Source organism: Pagrus major, chromosome 5 (genome assembly GCF_040436345.1).
Source record: "Pagrus major chromosome 5, Pma_NU_1.0".
NCBI classification, from domain to species: domain Eukaryota; kingdom Metazoa; phylum Chordata; class Actinopteri; order Spariformes; family Sparidae; genus Pagrus; species Pagrus major.
The window spans coordinates 14,013,835-14,041,313 of record NC_133219.1 but is presented as its reverse complement, the minus strand read 5'-3'; the positions used below and the strand labels follow the sequence as shown (position 1 = coordinate 14,041,313).

At 40.5% G+C, this 27,479-nt stretch overlaps 1 protein-coding gene across 1 annotated transcript in view; it reads left to right on the top strand.

The window, feature by feature from the left end:
* The window catches only part of sema4c (sema domain, immunoglobulin domain (Ig), transmembrane domain (TM) and short cytoplasmic domain, (semaphorin) 4C), a 98,601-nt gene that overhangs the window by 59,210 nt on the left and 11,912 nt on the right, over positions 1–27,479 (top strand). The window contains exons 4-12 of the mRNA XM_073467212.1: positions 7,899–8,053; positions 13,032–13,094; positions 16,020–16,118; positions 16,474–16,570; positions 17,103–17,222; positions 19,181–19,332; positions 21,270–21,445; positions 25,648–25,792; positions 26,375–26,588. Of these exons, the coding sequence (XP_073323313.1) occupies positions 7,899–8,053; positions 13,032–13,094; positions 16,020–16,118; positions 16,474–16,570; positions 17,103–17,222; positions 19,181–19,332; positions 21,270–21,445; positions 25,648–25,792; positions 26,375–26,588 (1,221 nt within the window). The remainder of the gene's footprint in view (positions 1–7,898; positions 8,054–13,031; positions 13,095–16,019; positions 16,119–16,473; positions 16,571–17,102; positions 17,223–19,180; positions 19,333–21,269; positions 21,446–25,647; positions 25,793–26,374; positions 26,589–27,479) is intronic.

Genomic DNA, 27,479 nt, shown 5'->3' with positions numbered 1-27,479 from the left:
GTATTATAGTTTGTGCCACTGAATCATCCTCTCGATAATGTTTTGTCTGAAGCTGGATTATCGCTGCAGGCTACTGCAGTTGTAATGTGCTCAGGGACCGAGTGAAAACTCTCCCTGGTGGTGCACTCAAGGACACTCCGCCACCCGACACTCAAACAGTCAGCCTGCGAAACATCAAATGCACAAGACATACAACAAGTATAAACTAAAAAATCAATGCGAGACGGCTAATGCGAAATTGGTAGTTTCAGGCGGTAGCTATACCAGCTCTCAAGTCTCAGATGTTGCAGCTTCCTGTCATGAGCCAAATAGGAAGTTGTTTCAAATAGTCCTTTTCACAATGCCTCCATTTCATGCTACCTTTTACCTCAACACCATCCATCTCAGAGGGGGACATTGTACTTTTTTACTGCTCTACATTTGTCCAACAGCCATAACAACCACTTGACGAAGATTATACATACAAATGAGGCGAATTTGATGGCATAATATGAGGATTTGTTAGAATTAACCATCCAAAGGTTTATACAGGTTAGCATTTGTTAGCATTGACTTAGCATTTTCTAACAGAAAAAAACTGCCAACATGTCATCATCATCATCATCATAGATGCATTTTTACATTTGCGTTTGTGAAATTAATTCTGACACTAATTTAAAGTTTTTTCTTTACCCTAAAAAATCTGGAACAATATTTGGACTCTCCCATATTTATTTTGTTTTTCATGCCCTATTCTAGCCGTCACCATCAAGTGCCACACATCATTTGATTCAGGAGAACATTAAGTTTCAGTCCGGCTCATTTAAAGTCCATATTTTACATTTGCTTTGTCGGAGAATGGATTAGTTTACCAGAATTAAAGAAGAAATGCCCTTTAAATGTGTTTTTTGATACTGTGAGCTCAGACAAGACCACAGGAAGTTTATTTTTTCATAATTATTATTAATTTAAAAGATGTTTTAGACTTCCTTGTGAATTTGTGTCTACATCTGACCTTTCCTAAGCAAGTTACAGCCTTTTATTATAATAATACAAATCAATGCTGTTGAATATCTTGCGTAATCACGTTCACCACGGAGACCCTGATCGCCACTAAAAAGCTAATAAACTCTGCTTTACATGAGAGTTAAAGCAGAAGGGAAGCATAAGTGGTTCAAAAGTTCTTAAACATGTAGAATAGCTATTTTAGCCAGTGGCAGCTGTCGAGGTCTTTAAGGGTTAAAGCAATATAAGATTATTTATTTTCATCAGTTGAGAGTTAAATGAGAAGATTGACCACTCTTAAGTTTGTGCACTAAATATGAAGCTACTATCAGCAGCCTGTTAGCTTAGCTATCCCAAAACATGTTGTTTTTACACTGTAGTTTTTGTGCAGATTAAACAGATTAGATATTACATGTTAATTAGCGAGCTTTAGAGGTGCTGGTAAGCAGGTTTTGTTATTCTCCACCTGCTACTAGTATGTATTGAGTACCTAAAAACTGAAAAGTCAGGAAGTTACAGGTTCTCTGTTATGTTTTCTCAGGAATGTTTCACTTCTGAAAATATTTGCAGATTCCTTCGAAGCAGTTACAGGTTCTCTGTGATATCTTCTCGAACATGTTTCACTTCTACAAATATTTGCAGAAGTGAATTCTCTTCCAATGAATTCTCATTCTCTGGAAACCATCACAGAGAACCTGTAACTACCTGGAAAGAGTTTTAAAACATATGATGTGCTTTGTAAAATGGTCAGAGGGATTTGTCAAGTAGCCATAAGTCTAGCTAATGAGCTAAAATGAGCAAATGTACAGCTCCGGCACGATCATGTATTCATACTAATGCGAATTAATCAGTTTACTGTCACTTATTATGATGCATTCCCAGTATTCACTCCAGAATGGTACATAAAAAATGGCTGTAAACCTGTTTTTGTTTTCTTAAAGTTTTCTTCTGTCCAACATCTCTGTCTTTAAATGTCATGTATTGTATAATCCACCCACACACACGCAGATCTAAAAGGCTGTCATACTGTCTTTGTCTATTTTTATTACCCCTCCTATCACAGTCTAACACCCATCTAACGACAAACACACACAGAGCCAATAAAGAGGTCTTGTAGTGCAGTGATCTCTGATCACCTCTGTTTCCACTGGTACTGACCTCGGTCAGGCCCTCTGAGTTGTTTATCTTTTGTACTCTCCCTCTGTACCCTGCCGTTCTATTTTTGCCCTAATGTTTGTATTTCTGCCGTCATCTGTTGGACTCATTATGCCTCCCCTCGTCTCTGCCCTCCATTTTTAATTTGCACTCTTTTATTTATATTCTTCCTTTTCTTCTGTTCCCTGCAAACTGTTGTCTCCAAGCATCAAAGGCCTTGTAATTTAACTCAAACCGCCTTTTATACACACACTCAACAGGTCCTTAAAGTGTTGGAAAACTCTCAGAACAATCCAAACAAATCCACCTGAAAGCTCGAAACACTTTTCAAATGTCTTACATACAGTAAGCAAACAGTGGCATTGCCATATACAAAGCACAAAGGTAGTTTCCTTGTGCTTTGGAATTTGTGGATCTTAACATGTTGTTGTTGTTGTTGTTGTTGTTGTTTCTGCTCAATCGTTATCAGAACAGCAGATTCCTTCTTTTTTCTCCCCAGCTATAAAAACATCAAAAAAGTCCTAAACTTTCAGATGCTGTTTGCATAAATTTGAACTCGCACAATAAAACACACACACATTGAACCACAGGTGCGTGTGTGTGTGGTGTGTGTGTTTGTGCATACAGCCATCACACAGCAGGTAGCCTCAGGGCTGCCACAGTGTGGTTGCAGATGGTAAGTGCGTCTGCCCGTATCGCCTCTTAATGACAGAGCCGCTGATCACTTCAAACAAGCCACTCGGAGCAAAACTTTCCCTCTGTTGGTGGAGAGACGTTCAAGTCACTGAGCAGGTACCCTGGAGAAGCATTCAGGACTCTGCCAGTGCGAGTGTGTGTGTGTGTGTGTGTGTGTGTGTGTGTGTGTGTGTGTGTGTGTGTGTGTGTGTGTGTGTGTGTGTGTGTGTGTGTGTGTGTGTGTGTGTGTGTGTGTGAGTGTGTGTGTGTGTCTGTTTGTTTGTGCTGATGCAGTGTGTCTTTTACACATAAACTTTGAACACATAAACACACCGAGAATATACAGACGTGCACTGATTTGCGTGTTCAGCCACCACGTACCTCAACACTAGTGCGAGCTTGTGTGTGTGTGTGTGTGTGTGTGTGTGTGTGTGTGTGTGTGTGTGTGTGTGTGTGTGTGTGTGTGTGTGTGTGTGTGTAACTCTGTAGAAGTGTGTCAGCTCTGGAGCTTTTTTGCCTGGCTGTGTGGAACACAGCAGATGTGCTCAGTTCTCCCCTGAGGATGCCAACTCTCTCTCTCTCTCTCTCTCTCTCTCTCTCTCTCTCCCTCTCTCTCTCTCTCTCCCTCTCTCTCTCTCGCTCTCTCTCCCCCTCTCTCTCTCTCTCTCCCTCCCTTCAGTCACTCTCATCAGGCTCCCTCATCCGTACATACCCTCCGATGTTTATACACCGCTGCTCTTCAGATAATAAGCTGACTTCAGTACTTACCCTCCTTCCTTCCTTTGGTTACTCATTCCCTCCTCTCTTCTATTCCTCTCCTTGCATCCTGCTGTGCTCTGCCTCTGACAGCATGTCACCTCTCAGGCTTTTTTTTAACTTTTGACTGGCCGTGTTTTCTATGACGTTGGCCGCATGTTTACAGTTTAACACACATCCGCACACACATTGGAGCTTGTTGGCCACAACAGTGCTTTTTTAGCACTAATCTAGAGTCAACAAACAACAACAACAGTGGATATCCTTATGCATGAATATAGTAAAATGTGAAGTAGATGAATAAATACTTGTGAATTATATCAGCTTTTCCTACTACTGCCAGGTCCTTCTCTTCAAAAAAATAAAACAAAACATATATTCAGGGCTAACAAGATATATTTGCTTCATGTGACTGCTGGTGGACTAAAAACCAGTCGCACCTGTACCATATTCATCATTTGTAAGTTCAACACCACTATATTTTTAAGAAGGCCTCAGGGAAAAGTTTGTAGCTGTGTTTGTGGCAATAAAAACAGTATATTTGGGGCGGGAAGTCGGGACATCTCCAGCTGTGTGTGGCGACAAAAAAACTGATATTTTTGACATGAAGTCGAGACATCTCCAGCTGTGTTGTGGTGACAAAACCAGCTGTTCTTACAGTCTATTCACAATGGGGCTGGTGGTGCAGTTTAAGGCTCAACTCACTTAATGTTCTTTTTTCTTTATAGACATAAATGCCTACTTTTGTACATACTGTAGAATAAAAGAGTGTGAGAAGAGAAAAATAGAAAAATAAATAAATAATAACAACTTTGGGGAGCCTTTCAAAAATGTCACGGGATGCAGAATAATTATACTAATGATTCTTGTTTACCTTGATTCTGGCACCCCGTTCGTCTACATTTGCCACTTCATTAGTGTTTTGCACTCAGTTGAAAGCAATAATATTGTTTTCTTTAGAAATGAAATCACTTGGTCTGCAGCAGGTATGAAAAGAAATAATCATTTATTTGAAGCAACAAAACACCTGAGCTTATGGTTTCACATTTAGTGAATTAGTAGATAATCAGCTTTTGCTCTCACTGCGTCAGATGGGCACATTTTTGTGTCACGTGGCAGTAAATGTTGTCGCTGGTCACAAATATAAAGCTGTGCTGTTAGGAGTCTCTTACTGAATGATACATGTGAGATAAAAGCTGATTTTTATGCGACCTTGCTTGTAAATTATATGAATAATATGAATAAAAGGCTGATTTAAAAAAAATCAGATGGGATAAAATAACATCTAAAACTGTGGAGGGTCCCCTCACTAGCTTGTACTGGAGCTTTAGACCACACCACACGTCTTTATCAGCAGATGAAGGTTTCTGTGATGCCACCTTACTTTCAATTATTCTGAGCACTTTCAGGACTTTTCATTTGTGTTAAAAGTCAAGCTTATTTTCTTGTTTTCTCTCTCCACCTTTGGTGCTTTTGATGTGATTTCCCTCAGACGAAAGGAACTTAACTGTCTGTGAAGGTGAAAAGCATCGCTACATGTGCAGCAGGTATAGAAAAGGATCACCTCATGTCTGTCAAGAGCAAAACATGACCTTAAAAACAGCTCAGACATCAAGGGCGTCCTATCACTTAAACAGTGACTGCATCAAGCTTTAAGTAACAAGCCCTCACTTTTCTAACCCTCCTGTCTTTCGTTTCACTCCCACACACATTCATCCAGTACAGCCTGCTCCATGTATATAAGTCTATTTAGTCCCAACTAGGCCACAGCATCACATGAGCAGTTAGTCACACCATAAATCACACTAGTTCCTGCTGTTCCCTCCCTGGATTTCAGCTGCTATTTTCAGTCGGGAAAAACGGTGAAAGGAGTGGAAATATTCATGCTGTGGAAAACAAAAAAGGGAATATTTAATTTATGCGATCGCCTTATGTGTGGCGCGGGCTGTCGATGCCTCGCGTTCTGCACACGTTCTATCAGCCCAGATAAAGTGGGTGAGCGGGGAGGAGAGGGAGAACAAGGTGACACTACAAGCAACAAGAGTGTGGATAATGAAAACTAAACACCATCCTTTCTCTCGTTCCTCCTGTCTCTGTCTTGCTTTCTCATCTTCTCTGCACCACTAGTTTGTCTGTATGCTAGTCAGGGGATTTGAGCAGTGTGTGTATGCGTGTGCGTGTGTGTGAGAGAGAGAGAGAGCGGGCGAACAGTAAAAAACAGTGGGTGCATCTTTTTAAAATTTTGATGAAAAAAGTCGGCTCTGGTTTTGCAGCAAACCCACCAGATGGGAGCGTGGAGGGAACATTTTGTGATTTTTCTCATAATCCTTGTCAGATTGTTTGTGTCGGCCCGCGAGCAGCAGAATGAGAAGCAATCCAAAAATATGTGCAGTCCTTAAACAAATGAGACAGTCCCTGGACGAAACGCATCGATTCAGCTATTTGATCAACGACTGCCTTTACAAGGAGGCTAATATTCCATTAATACTCTGAGTGATAGCCTAATCAGAGGAAAAGGCCTTGTTTAGGACGTGTATTAAAATGCGATTCGCATGGATGTTCAGCCCGGATAATGAACAATCTAATCACACCTGCAGATTTACTCCCATTATAAGCAAGTTTAAGCTCTGCATTCGGCCCACGTTGTCACTCGCGTCTCATTTTTCATTTGTGATAATGCCTCTCAGTCCAACTCTAAATCCCTGCATTGTTGTGTGTATATAGGTGCCCTCTCTGTCTAGCCTAGATTAAGCTGCAGCTCTTAATGCTGCTCTGCTGAGTGTATCAGGCTTTTAACAATCTTAGTCTAAAAGGCAAAACACAATTTAGGTTGTTTTCCAAAACAAGATTAGCCGCTTTTCTCAATTTGAAAATTACCCTTCCTAATGGTATTTGTATTGAACATGTGTATGAATACAAACCTCCTGGCATCTGGCTCGATAACAAACTCACTTTTAAAACTCGCATTAAAGCGGCGGCTGATTGAAGCTGTTGGAGGTTAGTTTCTTTTATAGATGAAAAGATTGTGATTCTGCAGATTGTGCAGACGGGCACCCATTTCTATCAGTCCTAAGGTGGTATCATCTGTATTCATCACTACCACCACTACTTTAAAAGCTCTCAACGCTGCTTTCACTCCGCTGTTGGATTCATAGCTGCTGGCTGTAATGGGTGCTGCACTCTTCATCAAAATGAGGGCTGGGAGAGCAAAAAGGAATCACTGCTTCTTGTTTGTTTGCACAGCTTTTCTAAATAGACGACCACCTTATCTCTCTTCTGACATGCAGATCTGGAACTTATCAGACTCGCCCTGAAGACTTAGAGTAAATACAGAGCTTGTGAAGCTGAGTTTCATCCTGCAGGAATCCTGCTGATCTTGAAGCTTGATACTGCGGTTAGTTTCTGCAAACTTATTAGGACCTGATGAGTTCTCTTAGAGCTGGGGGGGGGTTTTTCATAACTTCAGTTACCTTCACATTTTTGTTATTTTGCCCATCTTTGTTCACTTGAAGTGTTGGACTGTTGTTTCTCAGCGTGTATAAATTGAGGGTTATTGTGTGGTACTTTCCTCAAGTAGTCGAGGACATAGCGGAGGTGTAAATGGTTTCAAATTGAATCTTGTATCCACTTAAATGGAATGAGAGGGCGGGTGGTTGAATAGCTGCTGGATTGGGAGACACTAACAAGCTAACAGCCATTTTTGCAAGCGAAACCATAAATATAAAAACGGTAAAATTGCGAGCCATAAAACCAAAACAAGAGCTAAAAGATGCTAAAATGCTGTAAAGAGTTGAGGGGATTTCAAGAACTGTGGCAATTTTATGTTGGGTTTGTCTCGTTGAGCAACATCTTTCACACTACACAGCCTTTTCTTATTATGAATTTTTTAAGGATTAAGTGCAGGTAGGAACCAGGTAATGGATTGCAGAAACCTTGATGAGCACATTAGCTGAGAGTCAAAGCGGGTTATCTGGCTGCAGGGTTAAAATGTGGCAGAGCTCTCAGAGAATGTGACTCCGTGTGGTGGCATCTGAAAGTTGTGTGAGACAACACACACACAGCTCCTTGTGAAAAGCAAAGATGAGGGTGAGATGCCGCATGCACAGCGCCGGCAGAACGCATGACATTAAGCTATAGGTGGTGGAGTGGGCGAGGCTCGGTGGTGTGAAAAAGCTGAGACATCAACAATTCAACAAGGAAGGTGTGAAATGTTCTTCTCGGGTTTTATTAAGTCATCTGTCAGCAGATCAGCTGACAGGAAAGATGAACTATTTCTGCAGTTTTTTATTGTCAGTGATGTAACGATGCATCTGTGTGTGTTTTTCCAGATGTGCTGGACAGCATGGCGAGGTTCAGCGTCCAGGGAGTCTTCAACTACAGCATGCTGACGCTGTCCGACCACGAGAGGGTTTTGTACGTAGGCGCACGGGAGGCGTTGTTCGCCCTGGACCCCAACGACATCAGCAAACAGCTACGGCCACAGGTAACACACACGTCAGCACGCATGAAGACACACACAAACTCACACACTCTTCAAAGGTGGACTTAAGGGGATTAAAATTAAGTTCAATATTGGGAAGGAAGGTTTTCAAGAAAAATAATTATATTCACAACACTGACTGACTAACAGTCGGTGGAAACACCCACACATTCTGAAAGGCTTTGGTAAAAATGTAAGAAATTAAATGATAACAGATGAGATTTAATATCACAGAGCTTCATGATGGACAGTTCAAGAACAAAGAGCTCCATCTCCTCCACACGGAGATAAACACATTTCAAATGCTTTAATTTAAATACACAGCATTCAATTATGATATTAACTGTGATATAATTATTATAGAAAAGCTTAAATATTGCAGAGGTTCAGCTTGGATAAGCAGGAAAGGAGAGAGAAGAAGAATCTCTGCCTCTGCAACTCTTCCTTGCTGCCTATTAACTTTCAGACAGACTTATTTTATTCTTTTTTGCTAATTTCGGACTCAAGGACATTTGAGAAGACACACACACACACAGAGAGAGAGAGAGAGAGAGAGAGAGAGAGAGAAATGCTGGCGGATAATCAAAGAACCAAATAATGCCATAATAAAGTCGACTGAGTCATACAAGTTGTTTAGGATTTTATTGGTCTGGCCCGTACTTCTGTTATTAAATCTTTGGCTGTTGTAGAAGCTAATAATGTTTGAACCTTCAAGCAATTTAATACCTTCTCTAAATATATTAAATTGTCCTCCTTGAAGGGTCAGAAGTATAATAAAATGTATTAATTGCTGCTGTCAGCTAAGAGACCTCCAGAAAACAACCTTGCTTTTGCTTTGACCCAAGAGCAGTTTTTGGGTTTAATAGAGTGTTTTTGGAGCGGGTTAAACCACAAACCAAAGCGTTATGGCGTTTTTCTTTTTTTCAACCATAGTAAACCATGTAGGGCTGTATGGAGTCTGGTGCTTGTTGTATTTAGCCATCAGTGTTTTAAGTTGCTAACTCTCCACACAAAACTAAAAAGCATTTCTGCTTTTTAACCAGGAAGAAAGGAAAAGTCTAAAGCTTTGTTTCTATTCCCACTCAATTTTAATTGTTTTACTAAGTATTATTAATTGATGTATGATTGTGTATCATATTTAAATAAACCATGACATGACACAAGATGATAACACTTCAGAATGACATTGCCATAAAGAATCTTCTTATAATTTAATTTAGGAAAGGCATTTTTACATCATCAGTTTTTATATATTCTGGACTCAGTTCAAATGTTTCCTCTCATTTTTCAAAGGTATTACTTTATTTGGAGGTTATTTGCTGTTGCTAAAAGCCTCAAATGGTTACAGTGTGAGTCAGCTGCCAGATATTAAGATCATAATATGTGGGGCTATTGGCTTCAGCATTTCACTTCTATCAGCACAAAACACTGTGAGTATGTGGGAGTATTCGGGAACTCTCACACACAGTCTTTGGCCACGTATCTCAGAGTTTATGATGCACTTATTAGATCATGTTTTTACTGTCCTTGTTTTAATTTGGGTGTCTTGTTTTTCCGCCTCACACTCTGGGGCAAACCTGTGTTAAAAGGACCCTATAAATACCCTTGACTTGACCTGACACTTACACAAACAGAGACGAGGAAAGCCTCAGAGGCTCAATCTGGTTTTGCTTTGCTCCCTCAATAATTGGTCCATATTGCAATCAATACAATTACAGCAGTCCAATGAATGTGTAGCGAGCAGCCCGCGGCGGTTTGGGGATTGTTATCTGATATACCGCCGTAATGAGCAGTTATTAGATGCGCGCACACACATACACACACACGCCATCACGCGCAACACAGGCACAAGCTGTTTGAGTGAGGGTTATGAGTCTTACAGTAATGATAAGACCACCTGTTGTCAGCCCCCGGTGTGCAATGTAGAGGGAAGGAGCCAACACAGAGAAATGACTGCACGAGGGCGAGGGAATGGTCCGTCCCCTCTGTCGCCATCTGCCCATCACTCTCTCACCCCCCTCCTCCCCTTTCCTTCCTTTAGCTGCTCCTCTTTTTTTCCTCCGCTCGCTGTCTCTCTTCATTACTTCCATATCTGTCTGTCTTTATCCCGGAATAGTTTCTGGGGATATTCTTCTCAGGATTTTGGCTTTTTCTATGACACACAGCTCCCATTCGTCTCTGAAGTGCTTCCTTCTACATTATTTAGTTATGTTCTCTCCATAAAACTAAACTGATACAGTTTTGGCAAAATTTGCAACAGTAATGCACCGTCTCACCTTGCTCCAGCATTTTGAAAATGTGGCAAATGTTGTTCAAATGACGCATATTTAAGCATCTTCGCTCTACAAATGTGTTTTCAGAACCTTCAGTGTACTAGCTAATGGCCAAAGCTAATGTGGACTGCATTATTTGCATGTTCGAGTTAAAACGTCAGACATTAGCATGTGCTTTTCAGAATAATAAAAAGAAAGTGGCTGGCTGATAGCACTGAGCTCCTTCCCAAAATAAATGTTCCCACTTCATTTTCAAAGGTTGAGACCTTTCCACTGACTATGTGAGGTACTTATTAACCAAACCTACCTTCAAACATTTGCCACATTAAGACTCTACAGTATGTTTAAAGACTCTAATGTGAAGAGAGTGGAAATGTGTGTCTGAGAGCTGCTGCTGCTTATTATTAGTGCCATGAGTTAATGTGAGGTGGAGGACTTTTATTTTGGCAGATGTGTCTTTGTAGGCCATTAGTCATTAACCCAGACAGCTTCTACGACCTGTCAACTTACTACTGCCTGATATTTTTTGTACAAATCCTGATAGTAACACTAGTTAAACTGAGTTAATAATGTAATTCCAGTTTTTTAAACCTGGGCCTTATATGTACATGTTTTGGTTTGTAAAGGATTCATATTACCAAAAAGCTTGGCGGCTGGCAGCCACAACATGGCTGCACCGGTTGCAATGTAATCCTTTTGGGGCAACTCCGACTGTCAAAGTTTCGTGCTTGTTTTTGCCGCTCACTTGAGAGATTGCAGAGTGAGACTTATCCTTGAATGAGATTTGTTTTTCTGGCCTATCTCTGTAGGAATTATCTCTGTAAATAATTCTGTAAGACGCTTAAAATAACAGCCCTTATGTCTGTCAGTGGCAAAAACAAGCACATTGAGTGGATGTAACATTGATGCTGGAGTTGCCCCCAAAGGATTACTTTCAATGCATTGCAGCCGTATCGCAGCTGCCAGCTGAGGCGATCTACTTGAAGTATGGATTATTTACATACCAAAAGAGGTAGATACAAGGCCCCGGTTTAAAATAATGTAATTCCCATTTCCCAAAGCGTTTCATTCAGTGAAATAACTATTAAATTGTTTAATTAACTTATAATTTACCATTTATGAATTGTTACGTACCTGATCAGTTAGGAGCAAATGAGGAGTGAATTTCTTTGATTTACTCTAACTATCACTAATGAGAATCCCTTCGGACCCAATTAGTAGTAACAATAAACTAATGGTGTTGCTTCATTTTATCTTGTCTTCCTTTAAAAACCAAGTACATTTGTTAAAAGCACAAACCTTACAGGTGATATTTCACAGCCATTCAGTTATAAAATCGTATCCATTATAACTCCATCAGCTCTGCAGCAGCCATGGAAAGAATTAAATGTGGCCACTCTGTGAAGTGTTTGGAGGAGCGAGGTGAAACATTTTCTTGTACCTTGCCAGTGAAATAATATGATATTAGATAAGGAATGTTCTTTTCCGAAAATTCTAACTTAGCTCAAAAAAAAAAAAAAAAAAAGACGATGTGCACTTGACTATATTAAGATACAAAAGTCAGTATTGTAAGTCTAGTTTGTGCAGTCTATCTGGCAGTTTCAGGCTATAACCTATTGTTTGATTGCTGTTGGTTTAACTCCAGTCAAGTAAATCTGAGTTTAATACTGAATTTACACTAGCTCTCTGCCTGTAATGGCCAGTGTAATTACTTCTAATCGTGCGGAAACCTCTCAGTAAACAGAGTTCATATTTTAGACCTCTGTCCACGCAGCAGAGTTCAGCCATGTGTCACGCAGTCATTTGAAAAAAGCAGCTACTGTAAATAATACTAAACAGCGAGGGTCATCAGTTAAAGGAAGCGAGGAGATAAAATGTGGAAGAATGTGCACGTTTCTTTTTCAGTCGCTCGCCCCTACGTGTTGCAGCAGAATCGCGCCTTTTGGAGGACAAAAGCTTGTCAGTGGAGTAGTACAATTGCATTATGGTGCACTTTTCTGACAGTCGGTCTTTGATCCTTTAAACAATGGTATAATCATTAAGGAATTTTGCTGCAGTAAGGACCTCACAATGTCCTACCTACCACTAACAGTGCGTTTGATGGGGCCAAGTCAGACGCAGCGCTGCCAGGGAGTGAAGCCGGCTCTCTGCGGTGGTGCTTTGTCCCTGCACCCCCTGGGCAGCTCAATCTATGGGCTGTTTTAATTTAATTTAACCTTGTCTTTAGCTCATGCGGAACTATTATCACTTTGTACAGTGTTCTCGAAACCACTTTGTACCTATTTGATGGATAAAAAAGACTACACACCTTTGCTCAGTATGTAATTTTTGTAGTTCAGTCATAGGAAACTTTCGTTTCTCAGCACCATAATGTGCTCGTATAATGTACATTTTGTCATTCTGTGGTTGTTGCCATAGTTACAGCAGCTAGTGGTCATAAGTGCAGAGTCTACACGCTGAGTTCAACAAACTGGTAACAAGGAAAGTGTGATTTTTTTCTGCCATGATGTGCACCCTATTAGAAAGAAATGAGTTGGGGACATGTACTCATTTATTCACAGTGTGGATATTTTTATGGTCTACGCCAAGAAATGAATATGGTGTATTGATACATTCTAGTAGGATGTATTACTTATGGGCCAAAGGGAGACAACATCATTCTTGGGGACGACGTGTTGCCCACATTAAATCTGTTTTCTTTTCTGCAGATTGACTGGCCGGCTCCGCAGGATAAGAAGAGGGAGTGTGTTGCCAAGGGGAAGAACAACCAGGTAACATGGATTCTAGCTGACACAGTGTCAGAGTTGTTGGAGTTACCTGCCGGGCTCAATAGCACCGTGGCAGTATTTTTTTAAGACAGTAGTTTATGAGAGCAGCATTAATCACTTCACTTTGCTCAATTACATTTTGTCAAGTCGGTGCGGGGTTTCAAACTGGAAGCCTTCCAGTCATTACATTAGCTCACAGTGCATCTCCCAGACAGGGTGAGGATCAGCAACTTTTAAGGTGGGTCGATTCAGGAAGTGTGTTGTCTTGAGCTCCTGCTCCGGATAGAAACTCATAAGACACAAGCTGAGGCTTTATCGGTTTGATAATAGGCTACTAATTACAATGCATTAAAGTCAAAGATTAAAAAAAAGAAAAAGAAATACAAACACTGTTGCTAATATGTAATTACCTTGTATCAACACAAGTGTGGCTCCATGTCATTGTTTTAGAAACGTCTTTTTCTTCTGTTAGGCTTCGGAAGGATGCAACGTGGTTTTGCTAATGAACAGATGATTATCTTTCAGTAAGCAACATAAAATGTTAATGTTGTAATTCAGGGAATAAAAGTACATTTGGTGAAATCGGCTTTTTTTTTTTTTTTTAAATGAAACCTTATATGTTATCTTATATATATTTTCTTTTTTTTCCCTCTCCTAGAGGTGTTTTATAAAAATACTTGTGCATGTAAAAGATCTGGCTATGTCAAAGTTAATAGGTCAAAGTCTGCACCGAGAGAATTTCCTCTCTCCCACAGAATACGCTGCTCTCTAAACGCCTCATCAGTAGCCTCGCCTTTAATTCTGCGTCTTTGTGACATCACACTACCTCACAGAGTCACACATTTGCATAATGTATGCCTAGTGGCTAGGTTGGCACGTAGGAATTGACTTAGCACAGTTGCTCTGATGTTGTTAGTGGTGCTGCTCATCTGTCTTTTAGTATTGTGCTAGCTGCTCAGTTTAGCTGATTTTAGCTTATTGTACAGACTGTAAACAGGAGGTCACACCTAGCCTGGCTCTGTCCACCAGAGTGTAAGAACAAGTCGTGGTTTTTCGGGGTGATTTCCTAGCCCGGCACAATGACTTCCTGGAACATCACAGTCCAGAAAGCCACTGCCCCCAGCCAAGAAGTAGTCCAGAGCAGAGCCTCTGTAACACTTTGTTACTCTGTGCTAATTATTGAGCTTTACCTTTGAGGTGACAGGCTAGCTGTGCCTAGCCCTCTGTCTCCAGTCTTTATGCTAGGCTAACGACTGCTGGCAGTTGCCCATTTAACAGAGAGACAACAGAGAGAGCACTATCAAGGTTCTCATCTAAATCTCAGCAAAAAAATCTGTTAATGATGTAGCACAGCCGGAGAGGCATTCTTCAATCAGATAAAAGAAACAATTAGCAAATCTCATAATGACGTTCCATATGTTCTGATCTCATTGATCGTCAGTGTTTATGAACATCCAGTTCTTTCCCTTCAGTTTTGGCAAGTTTATAAACACAGACTGGCCCCAGATTCATACTCCACTCTCAGTAAGAGCACCACGTACATTTGCAAGCAGTCTCGTTTAATATTTTATAGAAACACACAGCTGTTGGAAATGAAGCTAAAACTTCTGTCATTGCTCAACACTAACTTTTAGTGTGGTTTAAGGCGAGAAGTTCACTGGAGTTCAGTAGTAGAGTTGATGGCGAAGAAAAAACATGTTGGTGAATTAGTGTAACAGGAGCTTTAAAAACCCTCTGGTGTTTTCAAGGCGTTATAAAAACTTAATGTGTAGTCAAGATTCACCTTCTGAAAACTGATGTGTTTTTCTCCGTTTTGGGCTGTTCTGTAAATACAGCGTGAAGGCCTGTGATCAGGATAGTTGAGCAGAACACATATAGTTATTTATATATAACAGGCATTGGCTTACTATGCAACAATACCCATATGGTGTTTACACTGCCTGTCATTACATTTAATGATTAGTCCTTTTATGTAACGTTGTAGTTGGGGCTTGTAAGAGACCGTCTGCCAGACAGATCTCATCCTGATTATCCTCACTGATTGCAGGAGCTGTAAAAATGAATTTTTACAGAACTCATTTTGCTCGTATCACAGCAGAAAGATACAGATATTGTTTTGCTCCAGCAACGGCAACATCAACTGGATGCGCTGAATTATTCATTCCACTAGCATCATGTGTGAGCATCTGTTTCCAATTCCATTCAAAGAGCTTTATTGTTCATCACAGAGCAGACATTAAAGGGCACTTGTCATAAAACGCTGCATATATTATACTGTTAATTACACACATATTCTTGGAATGGAAACAATCTGTCGCTTTTTTTGTTTGGTTTAAAGGTTAATCAGATAATGTAGTTGCATTGCTACATCATCTATTAAGTGTTGTTCTCAATAGGGCACAATTTGACTGACATCATACACAATTCAGAGTACAGTGTAGTTCTTGTAGGCTGCCTACGTTCAGTGTCTTCGCCTGTAAGTACAAGAAAAATGGCACCTTTAAAGGGCTTTTCTCTCGCTGACTGGCTGACTTATTTACATGTATTTTAAACATTATGTAGTTTTGAAGAAGAAATTCAAACCCAGAACACTGTTTGAAGCTAGAAAGGTGGCAGGGTCCGCCACATATAAACAAAGTAAAACAGTATGAAATTGTGTTGTCCTTCGGCAAAAGAAATCCTTGGATGAAGATCTTTCTCTTCTGATTAAAATTTCTTCCCCAAAACCTCATAGTGCACCTTTGAAAAAAAATGATCATCTTATCCATCAAGGTTCTGGAGGTATTTCAGGTGAATTAAACTGTTATACTGAACATTAGAGTACAACTAAATCTCAGAGGATGTGTGAGCACACGCTGAAAGTGCTCATGTTGAAAAAGGCTTCAGCACCGATTGAACCTCTAACAATTCCTCCGCTCTCCTTCACAGACCGAGTGCTTCAACTACATCCGTTTCCTGCAGAGCTACAACCACACGCACCTCTACACCTGCGGCACGTACGCCTTCCAGCCCAAATGCACTTTAGTGGTAAGCGTGCGTGTGTGTGTTCGTGTGTGCTTTCTTTCAATAGTTATTGTGAGCCAGCTCTGACAGGTGTCAACTTGAGATTGTCCGTCTGACCTCGAGCTACGACAAAGTAAAAATAAATGCAATGGGAAAAAAAACGTATCTCACACTGTGTTAGCTGAATGTGTGAATTCTAGTGTGTGTGCGTATATGTGATGCTGATGCGATAGGACAGCATGGTGAGGGGCGAAGCCATGGTTCTTGTAATGGACAGACAGAGCTTGCAGCTGTGTCATGTAGGTCATAATACACACTGACCACGAACCGCCTGTGTTTCTCATTTTGTGTGTGTGTGTTTGCACGTGTGTGCTTGCAGAACGCGGACTATTTTACCCTCAACACTATGGCACCGGAAGATGGGAAGGGTAAATGCCCATATGACCCTGCCAAGGGGCATACTGGCCTGATAGTGGGTGAGTAAAAGTGTGTGTGATAGTGTGAGTACATACTGTATATAATTGTATTTATAATGTACAAAAATACAAGTTTTAAAATGCAGTGTGTCCAAACCAATGTAATGTTCATTTAAGGATCATTTTAAACAGAAAATCCACGATTATCCATTAACATTCATATCAACACCAAACACACAGTCAGCTGCTGTTCTTCCATTTCAGTGGTTTGAATATTAAAGTGAGCAGCGCCATGTTTTTACAGCTCCAACCTAAGCATAAAATGTCCATCAAATCTCCACCGACCACTCCCGCTGCATTTCCCATCTGTTTTGTAGCCATACGATTGCACCGAGAGTCCAGAAGACCAATTCAAAGTTTGCACGCTGCATTCACTTGAGTATGAGCGGCTTCGGCGAGCCTACAGGCACCCATTCTCTCATTCTGTTTTGTGTCTCCCCGCTGAACCGCTGACCTTTCTCCTCATTGTGAGCCCAGGCAATTGTGGCAGAAAAACAGAATTCAACTAAAGCTTGCATTTTTGTTGGTGCAGATAAGGAGCTGTACTCAGCAACGCTCAACAACTTTCTGGGTACGGAGCCAGTCATTCTGAGAAACCTGGGCATACAGCACTACAGCATGAAGAGCGAATACTTGCCCGCCTGGCTCAATGGTAAGTGAAAAAGAGGCACAAGAAAGGCAAAGAGGAGGAAAAGTGCAAGCTTAAAGAGGCAGGGAGGAAAAGAGAAGGGGAAAGAAGGGATAGATTTATTTTTTTCACAATTTTCATCAGCACTGATGTTTGTATTTGACCAAGTTTGTGCGAAAAATTCCACAAATCAACAATGTTTCGCGTCATGTGGAAATGAGTGGCAGAAAGCAAAAAGGCTTTAAGGACAGTGAATCTGAATGACCCTAATTGCAAAGTGTACGACGAAACTGAGTGACGATGAAAAGAAACGGAACAGAAGAAAAAAGTAGGTACTAAAATAAGTAAATAAAAGGCTAGAGGTTATAGACTATAGTAGTTTACATATAACATCGCAGGGTGAGAAAAGGCACAATAACAAATAGAAAAAAGATATGTAGGCCTAAAACATAGGAGCTTTAGCTAGCGAGTAGCTTTAGCTAGCTCCTTCCTAGCTACACTGCTTGTAGCCCACTCGCTATAGTGTTTGGACTTGTAGCTTACGACTAGCTTGCTAGTTACGAGTAATAAGTAGTATTAAGCTAGTTGCTACTCATGCTAACATTTTTAGCTCACATTCAAGCAGATAAACATGCTTTTTAGTGTATTTCTGACACTTTTACTCTGTGTGTTGCTTTGTAAAGGCAATACGAAAGGCTACAAACAGTACAAAGATACCTACCAGCTATCACTATTACTAGAAGTTCATGCAAACCAGTGTGCTTGGGAAGTATTAAACAGGCTGCCAGTTGTAAACCTCTATCTTTAAATAATACTGAGAAGAAAAGTTAAAATTATGGACAAATACCATTTCATCCATACTTGTACACAATGAATCTGATGTATTATTCTGCATCGGTTCGGATTCCAGATTTCTTTCCAAGACACTGCGAGACCGGCAAATTAAATGTATTCAAATAAAATAAATCACATCAGAGGGTGATAACGCTGGCTTCTTTTTAACAGACTTTCATAAAGAAAGAGCCAGAAACATGCGAAAGAACAAGAGAAAGAGAAATGAGTTGCAGGAAATGAAGCGCGGGACTCGGCTACAGCGAAGGATCGTTATCTTTCGGGGGAGAGGGGAGTGAGTCACTTGGAGAGAAATGAAGGGGAGAGAAGAGGATGAAGTCACAGCAAGAAAATGGGCGATGAAAGAAGAGACATTAGGATAGGCGATGAAAAGATAGGGGGAGAGGTGAGAGGAATGGGGAATGTAGGGGGAGGAAGGAGGAACATACAGATGAGGCTGTGGCTTGGACCGATGTGTCCGTTTATTATTCATGCTGATACAGAGCTTTTATTAAAAACTACACCAATGAGGCCAGCCTCACCTTAATTTAAGCAGCTTCCGACCAACCTAAAAACAATTAATTGGACTGTGTTTCAGTATAGAGTTCTTGTGTACCGTGAAGGCTTAAAATGCTGCTCCGGTAGGTTTTTACACTGAAAAGAACAGTACATCAGGGGAGACGTTGTATTTTATTTGCAAAAAAATGGTTGAATTTAAAGCCTCCAGCAGCATGAGTCAAGAAACGTAGACATCTGCCTTTTAAAAAAAAAAATATCATGCAAAACCTAATGAGGACTGAATGTAGAGGGATTCTGAGAAAGACAGGAAGGACGGGAGGAAGTGAGAAATACAAAATGGACCGCTAATAGTGAACACTCGAGAGACAGAGAGCGAGAAATGACTGGAGGAGAGATGAGGCGAAAGACAGAGTGATGATAGAAAATAGAGAGGTGAGAAGGGGCGGCAGGGAATGAGATGGAGGTGTCAAGCTTGTGTGCCTATATGTGTGTGTGTGTGTGTGATTCAGTCCAAAACGCACCTGCAGGCTGAGGCTGTCTTTTTGTTGGGTTGTGATGTATGTCTTTACTGTCGTGGGTAAATACAGATTCTGATACCACTCTTCTGCGTGTGAATGTGTGTGTGTGTGCAGAGCCGGACTTTGTGGGCTCGGCCCTGGTGAGGGAGAGCAGCGGCAGTAAAGACGGGGACGACGACAAGATCTACTTCTTCTTCAGTGAGCGAGCGTTGGAGCTGGACTGTGACACCGAGCTCACTGTGGCCAGGGTGGCCCGCGTCTGCAAGGTAACAGCTTCAGTTGGTCATCAGAGCAGATTCAATTAGGAACCTGTTTGTGTGATGAATGTGTGGGAGTTTATTCATGACAAAACTGAAAGGAAAAAGAAAAAGAGTGCACAGGGACTGATTTGTAAGCCCCAAAATAAGTTACAACTCCAGAATCATAGTTTCATGCGAGCTCGGCTTGAAATCATCTGTGTTCTGTTTTCTCCAGCTGTTTTGGCAGCTGTTTCTGAGCATTTAATAATGTGAGACAGCAGTTGCTAACAGTTTTGGGCTTACAGACTTCAACAGGAGATGCCAGTATAAGGAGGCAAACAGCAGAGCTGTTTTACAGCTATAAAAAGTATGTAAAGTAAATAAATATACCTATAAAGCTGATAAATCGCATTTGAGTTAGCTACGGCATAGATAACAGTCGGTTCCAACGATGCTGGCTCTGCTTTGAGGTGGATTTTCATGCGAGGGAGGGAAGCTGCCAAAACTGGGACACAGGAAGTACTGCTGTTCACTTCAACTTAGGCAGAATTTCTAATTTCTTTGTCTGAGAATCTCTAGTCTGGTATCTTGACCTGAGGACACATGACAGTTAACATTTTGTCAAAACTGAGCTTCCGTACTGTAAGCATTCGTCGAATTGTGAGACAAATGTAAACTAAACTGCACTGTTCTGTCCACATACAGAAAAACATTGTGTGAAAACTAAGCAACAATGCTTTAAAATAAATTGTTTCAATTTTTAGCACAATAAAGCACAAAGAAAAAGCTCCTCCTGTGCTGTAATGTGACCACAACAACACAAGCAAATGAGTCCAGCTCAACACCAGTTTACTAACAATGTATTCTGTGAAGACAATCACACTGACATAGACTTATTTGGTAATTAATGCGTTCATTTGCCTAATTAATGACCTCATTAGGGTAACTGATTAGGTTTGATATACCACAGTGATTATGGCCAGACGTCAGAGGTGCTTCTGGTTGTGAGGAGAGGCGCTAAATGAGACTTTACACTACAGTTCTTCTTTTACGTGCGATTTCAGTGACCTTAACACAACGGAGGTTTTGTGTAATGTTTCAAATGCAACCAGAGCTACATCTCAAACTACAAAACAGAGACAGATTGTTAACAGTCTGAGGAGATGTGTGTAATTAGGTGTACAATATATTATGCGCTGTTTTATGGGAAGTGCCCTTTAATGTCTGCACCGTGATGAACAATAAAGCTCTTTGAACGAAATTAGAAACAGATGCTCACACATGATGTGTAGTGGAGCAGTGAATAATTTAGTGCGTTCTGCTGATACTACTATTGCAGCCGAGGAACAATGTGTGCATCTCGCTGCTGTAATATGCATTTGCATTTTTTTAATTCCTTTTTTACAGCACCTGCAATCACGGAGGATAATAAGAATGAAATGATGCGTCTCTTTTGAGCCCACAGAATGCTCTATAAAGGGACTCTTCATCAATCTATATAATGCAATGTTTATTTTATGTTTGAATACGGTTATAATTTGGCATTTCAGTGGTGCCCTTGAACGTATCAGGGTCTAAATGCTACTGAAGAGGTTTTTTCAAGGTGACAACAGTTCAGCCAGACACATCTCAGTGTGTTTACAGGTTAATGTATGCACCAAGTTTTGAATGTGTGGAATAAACTGTCCATAATGCGTCTAACAGTGTTATAGGACTGCGATGCTGTATCAGTTTTCAAAATGACGAAACTCATTCACTGAAGGAAGTTTATCAGATTACATGCAGCTTCCTCTGGAGCCACAAAAGGCTTTATACACTGTATCACATGTGCAGTTGTACTCAGCATGACCTGTAAACACACTTTAATGTGTAAAATTGGTGGCGTTACCCTTTAAACATCAAAAGAATTGATATATAATCAACCCATATCAGCCATTGATAAGACCCGATGTGACCTCTCTCAGGGGGATCTGGGTGGCACCAGGACCCTGCAGAAGAAGTGGACCACCTTCCAGAAAGCCCGGCTGGAGTGCTCCCTACCCGAGCGCCACGTCTCCTTCAACAACCTGAGGGCCGTCTTCACGCTGCCGGGCCAGGACTGGCGGGGAACCACTTTCTACGGCATCTTCCACGCCCAGTGGTGAGTCACTGTGAGCATGTGTAAAGGAGACTTCTGACACAGCTCGGTTTCACTCCGTCCTCAGATAAATTAGAGTTAATAATGACATGTGCCATGTGCTGTCAGGGCAGGACACTACATCACTTTGGCAACATGTCAGATACTCTGATTTTTATTAAATCATGGGTCAGCCAGTCACGCTGATATGATGGCTCTAATTATGTACTTCATGTGATTAGGTATTTACGGTATAATTATGCGTTCAATAAAACTGACAGTGATGAGAGTTATTTTTAAGTGGATACAACTCAAGTGTGCTCGAATATGTTTTATGGGTGATTTAATGTCACACGGACTCTAACTTGTTCAAGATGATAGTGAAACCATTAGCTGAACAGAGTCAGATTGATTCAATTTGGTCCCCTGCTTCAAAGCAAAGGACACACGTTCATCTGAAGACTGAGCTTTTTACAAAGATTTATTTTCTAAAAATTATTGGGTTAAAAATTGCCCCAGCATGTGTTAGTGTTATGGTGTTAATTCCACCCAGTATCCATGGGTAGAAAACAGCCCAACAGAAGGGCTGCTGAGATCCTGTAGTGTAACAGTAATGTAAAAATATAATTGACACTTGGTGAATTCATACTGAGTTAACTTAACCCGATATTGCATTGGTGCTATATTGATCCATGCTGGGTCGGGTTTGAGACACTACAGGTGACCCCAGGGTATTGTATCATGAATTTCCTTGAATTTTAGGTTCGAATAACATGGTTACGTTTACAGAACAGAACAGAAATCTTAAATAAAGCCAAGTCAAAATTCTTGTTTCATTTTGTTGACATCTTATAGTCAGAGGTTTTTTCAGAGGGTATTTTGGATATCTATTCAAATCAATGGGAAAACCGGCCTTCTGTCAACAGCCAGGAAAAAAAGAATTGCCATGTTTTTCAGAATAAAATGTTCTATAAATCAGGCCATGAATGATACATGAAAAAACTCCTCTGTGGAAACCTTCAGAATATAGATGGGAATAAAAGTAGAAAGTTTGGTGTAGTCTAGAGATTTCTGGCAGAGTTTGCGAAATAAACTCATTTTGAGAAAACAGCGTTTCAAGATATGAGTTCCATGAAACGTCCCTTGCTGATTACTTACATTGAGATAATGATTTTTTTAAATATGAAAATGAGGCATTACCTAATTAAACCTTAGAATATTAATCTAAACCTTGGATTGAAGCCAGGTTTAAAATTCCTGTTTTCATTTTGTTGACATATTAGAGTCATAGTCAAGTATTTTGGGGGCCTTTTTTATGGCTTTATTGATAGGACAGCTCAGAGATGACAGGAAACGGGATGAGAGAGAGGGGCTGACATGCGGCAAAGGGCCGCAGGTTGGACTCGAACCCTGAAAAAAATGAACTGTCAACATGTTTTGAGTAAAATGTTCAATAAACCAGGCTTTGAATGTTAAGAATATAGATAGGAATAAAATTGATCGTGCTGCTGAAGTGAACATATCTTTCTCAGAGTGCAAGAAAAACCTCACCGACAAGACAGAGACAAACAGCTTTAAAAGACATGTGGTGTAAAATTCTATACACTCTTAGATAAAAATTGTGAATACGGTAAAAAAATGTAACTATTAGATCTCTGAAACTTCCGTAGCTAATTACTTTCATTAAGATCTTTATGTTTTCTGATATTTTATGTTTAAATATGCAAATGCTTCGATCTAAATAAATATGTGCCAATTTGCAAACATTTCCAGACACAACAGACATCTGAACTAAACACCTAAATGTATATGTTGGTCCTGTTATGGAAGCAAAATAGCCCCAAATCTTAAAATTCACAATTGCATGAAAAATGTTTTCACCTACAGCATCTCCCTTTAAGCCAGACTCACCAGTCTAGACCAATTATTTGGTTGAATTAAATCATTAATATTACTCATTGCTTTTTATAACTTCAGACTTGGGTGTCATGACCATTCATTTCTTCTTGGCAGCAGAAATTCATCACACCATTGGTCACTTAAAGGCCTTTGGTAAATAACATCTCTTGAACATCTGTGAGACTGATCAACAAAACAGACTGTTCCTGTTTCTGACTCTTTCTAGCTTGATAAACTGAATGTATGATGCAATAAACTTTTCTTGTTTTTTTCTTTTGTAGTAACTACAGAGAAAACTTATTTTAAATGCGATAATTAAACTACAAGTAGGTATTTAAAAGGATGTTGACAATAGTAAGTTAGTTTTGATAAACGATTGTTGTTTTATTAGTGGCATAAAGGCCGGCATGTGTTGGACCACTACATAGCCCAACTGTAATGTGTTAATGAGTTACTTATCAACAAAGACAGAGGAGTGAGGGCAGGAGGTTTTCTTTGGGAGGAAAGTTGGAGCCTCTCTCCATCTGAGGGTAATGCCCTTTGATGTGAGTCTTTTGTGTTCTTCAGTAAGATACCATATCGCAAAGTGAACCAGCTTTGAACTTCAAGCATTGTTTCTTCATTCAGAGTTCCTTCTGCTGCTGGAAAAAGAAAGGCTTAATCCTTTTTCTCTGTGTGACTCGCCGGGGATTCCTTAAAGCCCCCTGGCTTTGATAGAGATAACATTAAGATAATTGGACATTATGTAAATGATGACTCAGAGTTCAAGGCATAATCTTGGTGAATAGGGTAGCTTTTTAACTTGCTAAGACATCAGTGCTGTCCTTTGGTGTTGATGTTCACCTTATAAAAGCCGTGGCACTGCTGCCATTAACAATGCTGTTCCGGACTGGAAGAGCACTCAGTTAATGGACACAAGCTTTTCTTCCCAGTTTACTGCAGCAGCACACACTCTTTATAAAGATACATTTGGAGCTGTGTATCTTCATGATTGTCAGAACAAATAACAGCATTTAGACCCAGTTGGGTCGTCTCTAGCGATTCAGTGACCTTGGAAAGAGGAGGTTCGTTTCCCGAATGGATTTGTCATTTATGAATATTAAGAGCAAATTTCATCCCAGTATCCCTAACTAACTTTGTGAGAGCCCCAAATCCAAAATGGCTTCCAGCAAACAACTTTAATGGAAGTTATTTCTTCAGTAGTACATTTTTCACATTAGGCTCTAATGAAAACTCATAGTTGAGTTTGAATGTTAGGTCCTCATTGATCATAAAGGTCAAAAAGGTCAACAATTGTGGTTGATGAGAACTAAACCTTCACTCTGGTCACAGAATTACTGGAGATGACCCAACAAAATGTTGATAAATGTGTTGGTTGGAACAGAACATTAGCGTACATTTGTACATGTACATCAAAATCTACATATTAAACCTTAGTTAGTGAACTAATGGGCCGCTACTCTTCATCTGAATCTGTTGATTCTCCACGCTCACTCCTCTCATCGCTATTACTCTCATCTGATCAGTCATGAAGCGTGAGCTGCTGGGGCAAGAGGGGGATGGTGGTGATGCACCCCAACTTTGCTCCTTCATGATTACATGTCATCCTGCTGTGAAACCAATCAGGAGTTTTTCATTTTTTCGGATGAAAAGCGTAGTTTATTTATGACTATATGTCTTATATCGATATGTCAGTGACTCAGTTGGAGAGCTAAATAAAAAAAAGATGTTTTCATTCCACTGACTGAGCATGGGAATCAAATATATTTGTGAGATGAGAAGTACAAGTATGAATTAATGTGTCTGGGTCATGCGTCAATACCTAATTTCAGCCCCACTTGGGGTTTAAATTTGGTTGGAAGATCCCACAACACCCCCGACCTTACCATTGAATGAAATGCATTTCCTGAGTCGCAGCGCCAACTGACTGATTTCAGTGTGGCCTATCAAGGCAGTGTATTACATGTACATCAATTTGTGCATCACTTTGCTTCGCCACAGAAAGAGTGGAGATGTGTCAACACACATAATCATTTTAGTGAAGGACATTTTGAGCTGTAGAGTTATTATTTACCAATACTGAACTGTGATTGTGACTGAATTGTTTAAAAGCTTCTTGACTGTTGTAAACTTGTTCATTTTAAGATCATATTCCAAATTTAACAGACAACAAAAATGTATATTTTTCTACATTTCCCCATATTCCATTCTGTTCGCTGTACCTCACATTCAGAAACTTCTTACAACTGAAAAGTCACAAGATGATGACAGGCAATCCGTCTCTCAGTTTTTACTGCCGCACATTACTAATTGTCGCCATGTTTCAGGGGTGACGTGGATGTCTCGGCAGTGTGCCAGTACCCAATCAGTGAAGTGAAGAAAGTGTTTGAAGGATCCTACAAAGAGTACAGGGAGGCATCCCAAAGGTGGGGACGCTACACCGGCGCCGTCCCCGTCCCACGGCCTGGATCGGTAAGAAACTTGTTTCAAGCCCTGTACTGACACATACAGTTTGATAAATGGTGTTTCGTAAAGGCAAATATTTCCAGACAACTTCAGGGAGACAGAAATGAATATTATTTCAGTTTGGCGACTTCGTGCACCTGTTTTTTGGTCAACTTCTGCATCACAAAAGGAAATATGAGTGGGCAGAGGAGGGGTAATGAGAGAGCAAGAAGGGGAAGTAGAAATGGGTGGCGTGGTGTACTGTAGCGAGGGGGAAAGAGCAAAAGTTGGCACGACACAAAAAGCTAAGAACGTAATGATCCAGGACGAAAGGAAAGGAAGCAGAGGAAGGGGTGTGATGCAGGCGGAGGTGAGAGTCAGAGTGAAAGAAAGATGGAGAATAGGAGAGAAGGGGAAGGAGAGAGGGAGGGTGAGCAGTCATCTCCAAGCCAACCAGCCATGCCAACCTGTGCCAGCTGCAGCTAAGAAGTTTCCTCCTCTTCCTCCTTCTCCCTCTTGGCCCTCTCACTCTTCCCTTCATCCTTTCCTCCGTTCCTTTCCGTCCTCCGTTTCCCTCCCCTGTCTCTCCGCCCTCTGTCTGTGCTGCAGTGTATAACCAACTCTGACAGGGAGAACGGCTACAACAGCTCTCTGCAGCTGCCTGACGCCACGCTGAACTTTGCCAAGAAGCACCCGCTGATGGACGACAAAGCTCTTGCTCGCCCCCTGCTGCTCACCAAGGGTGTCAACTTCACGAGGCTGGCGGTGGATCGGGTGAACGCCTTGGACCAGCGATCGTACAACATGCTCTTCATCGGCACAGGTACGAACTACATGAGGGCTCCGCAAAAATGGTCATTATTGAAAAACTACAAAAAAAATCTGAAAAGTGCGTTTACAGTAAGATACACAAAAATGCCAGTAGTCAATAAGGAAGGAGTGAAGACTGAATCAGGAGCTACTTCATAATCAATGAATATGAATGAGTAATTCCTAAATAACTGCGATTCAAAGACTAGATAGTAGATAATGATGAGTTACTACAGAATCGACATACTGACCACTTCCTTTATGTGTTGTTTAGTTGAGACGACTCATTAATTACTACTTAAGTAATCATTAGCTACTCTTTGTGCAACAACAAATAAAGTGAAACTTGATACTTGTAACTACTAAGCATTATGTGTCACTTTACTTGAAGGTGAACGAAAAGAGTAGCCAATGATTAAGTAATTAGTAATTAATGAGTATTCAGTAGTTTGTGTCAATCAGCAGCTGGTTCGTAGTCACTCAGGAACAACTCATGAAGACAGTGGTTAGTAAGTTGACTCAGATATTCATGAACTGATCATTACCTAATGATTAATTAATATAGTATCTCCTGTTATGTTCTGTAGTAACGTATAGCTTATCACAGCTATTCACGTATTACTCGTCAATGATTCATTAATTACCAAGTCGTTCCTGATTAATTCTTCACTCGTTCCTTATTAACTCCTCACATTTTTGTGTACTTTATTGTAAAGTGTTACCACAATAATAAAAAATACTTTTCAGGTGCTACCTTATTTAAGCTTTAAACCAGTTACCATCCATTGTACATAATCATATTAATTCAGCCTTTACATATCTTGCATGTTTTTTCAGTAATCGCATCACAAGTGTAATGCTCTTTTCAGACCTTCTCACACTTTTTGTATGTATGTGCACTGCA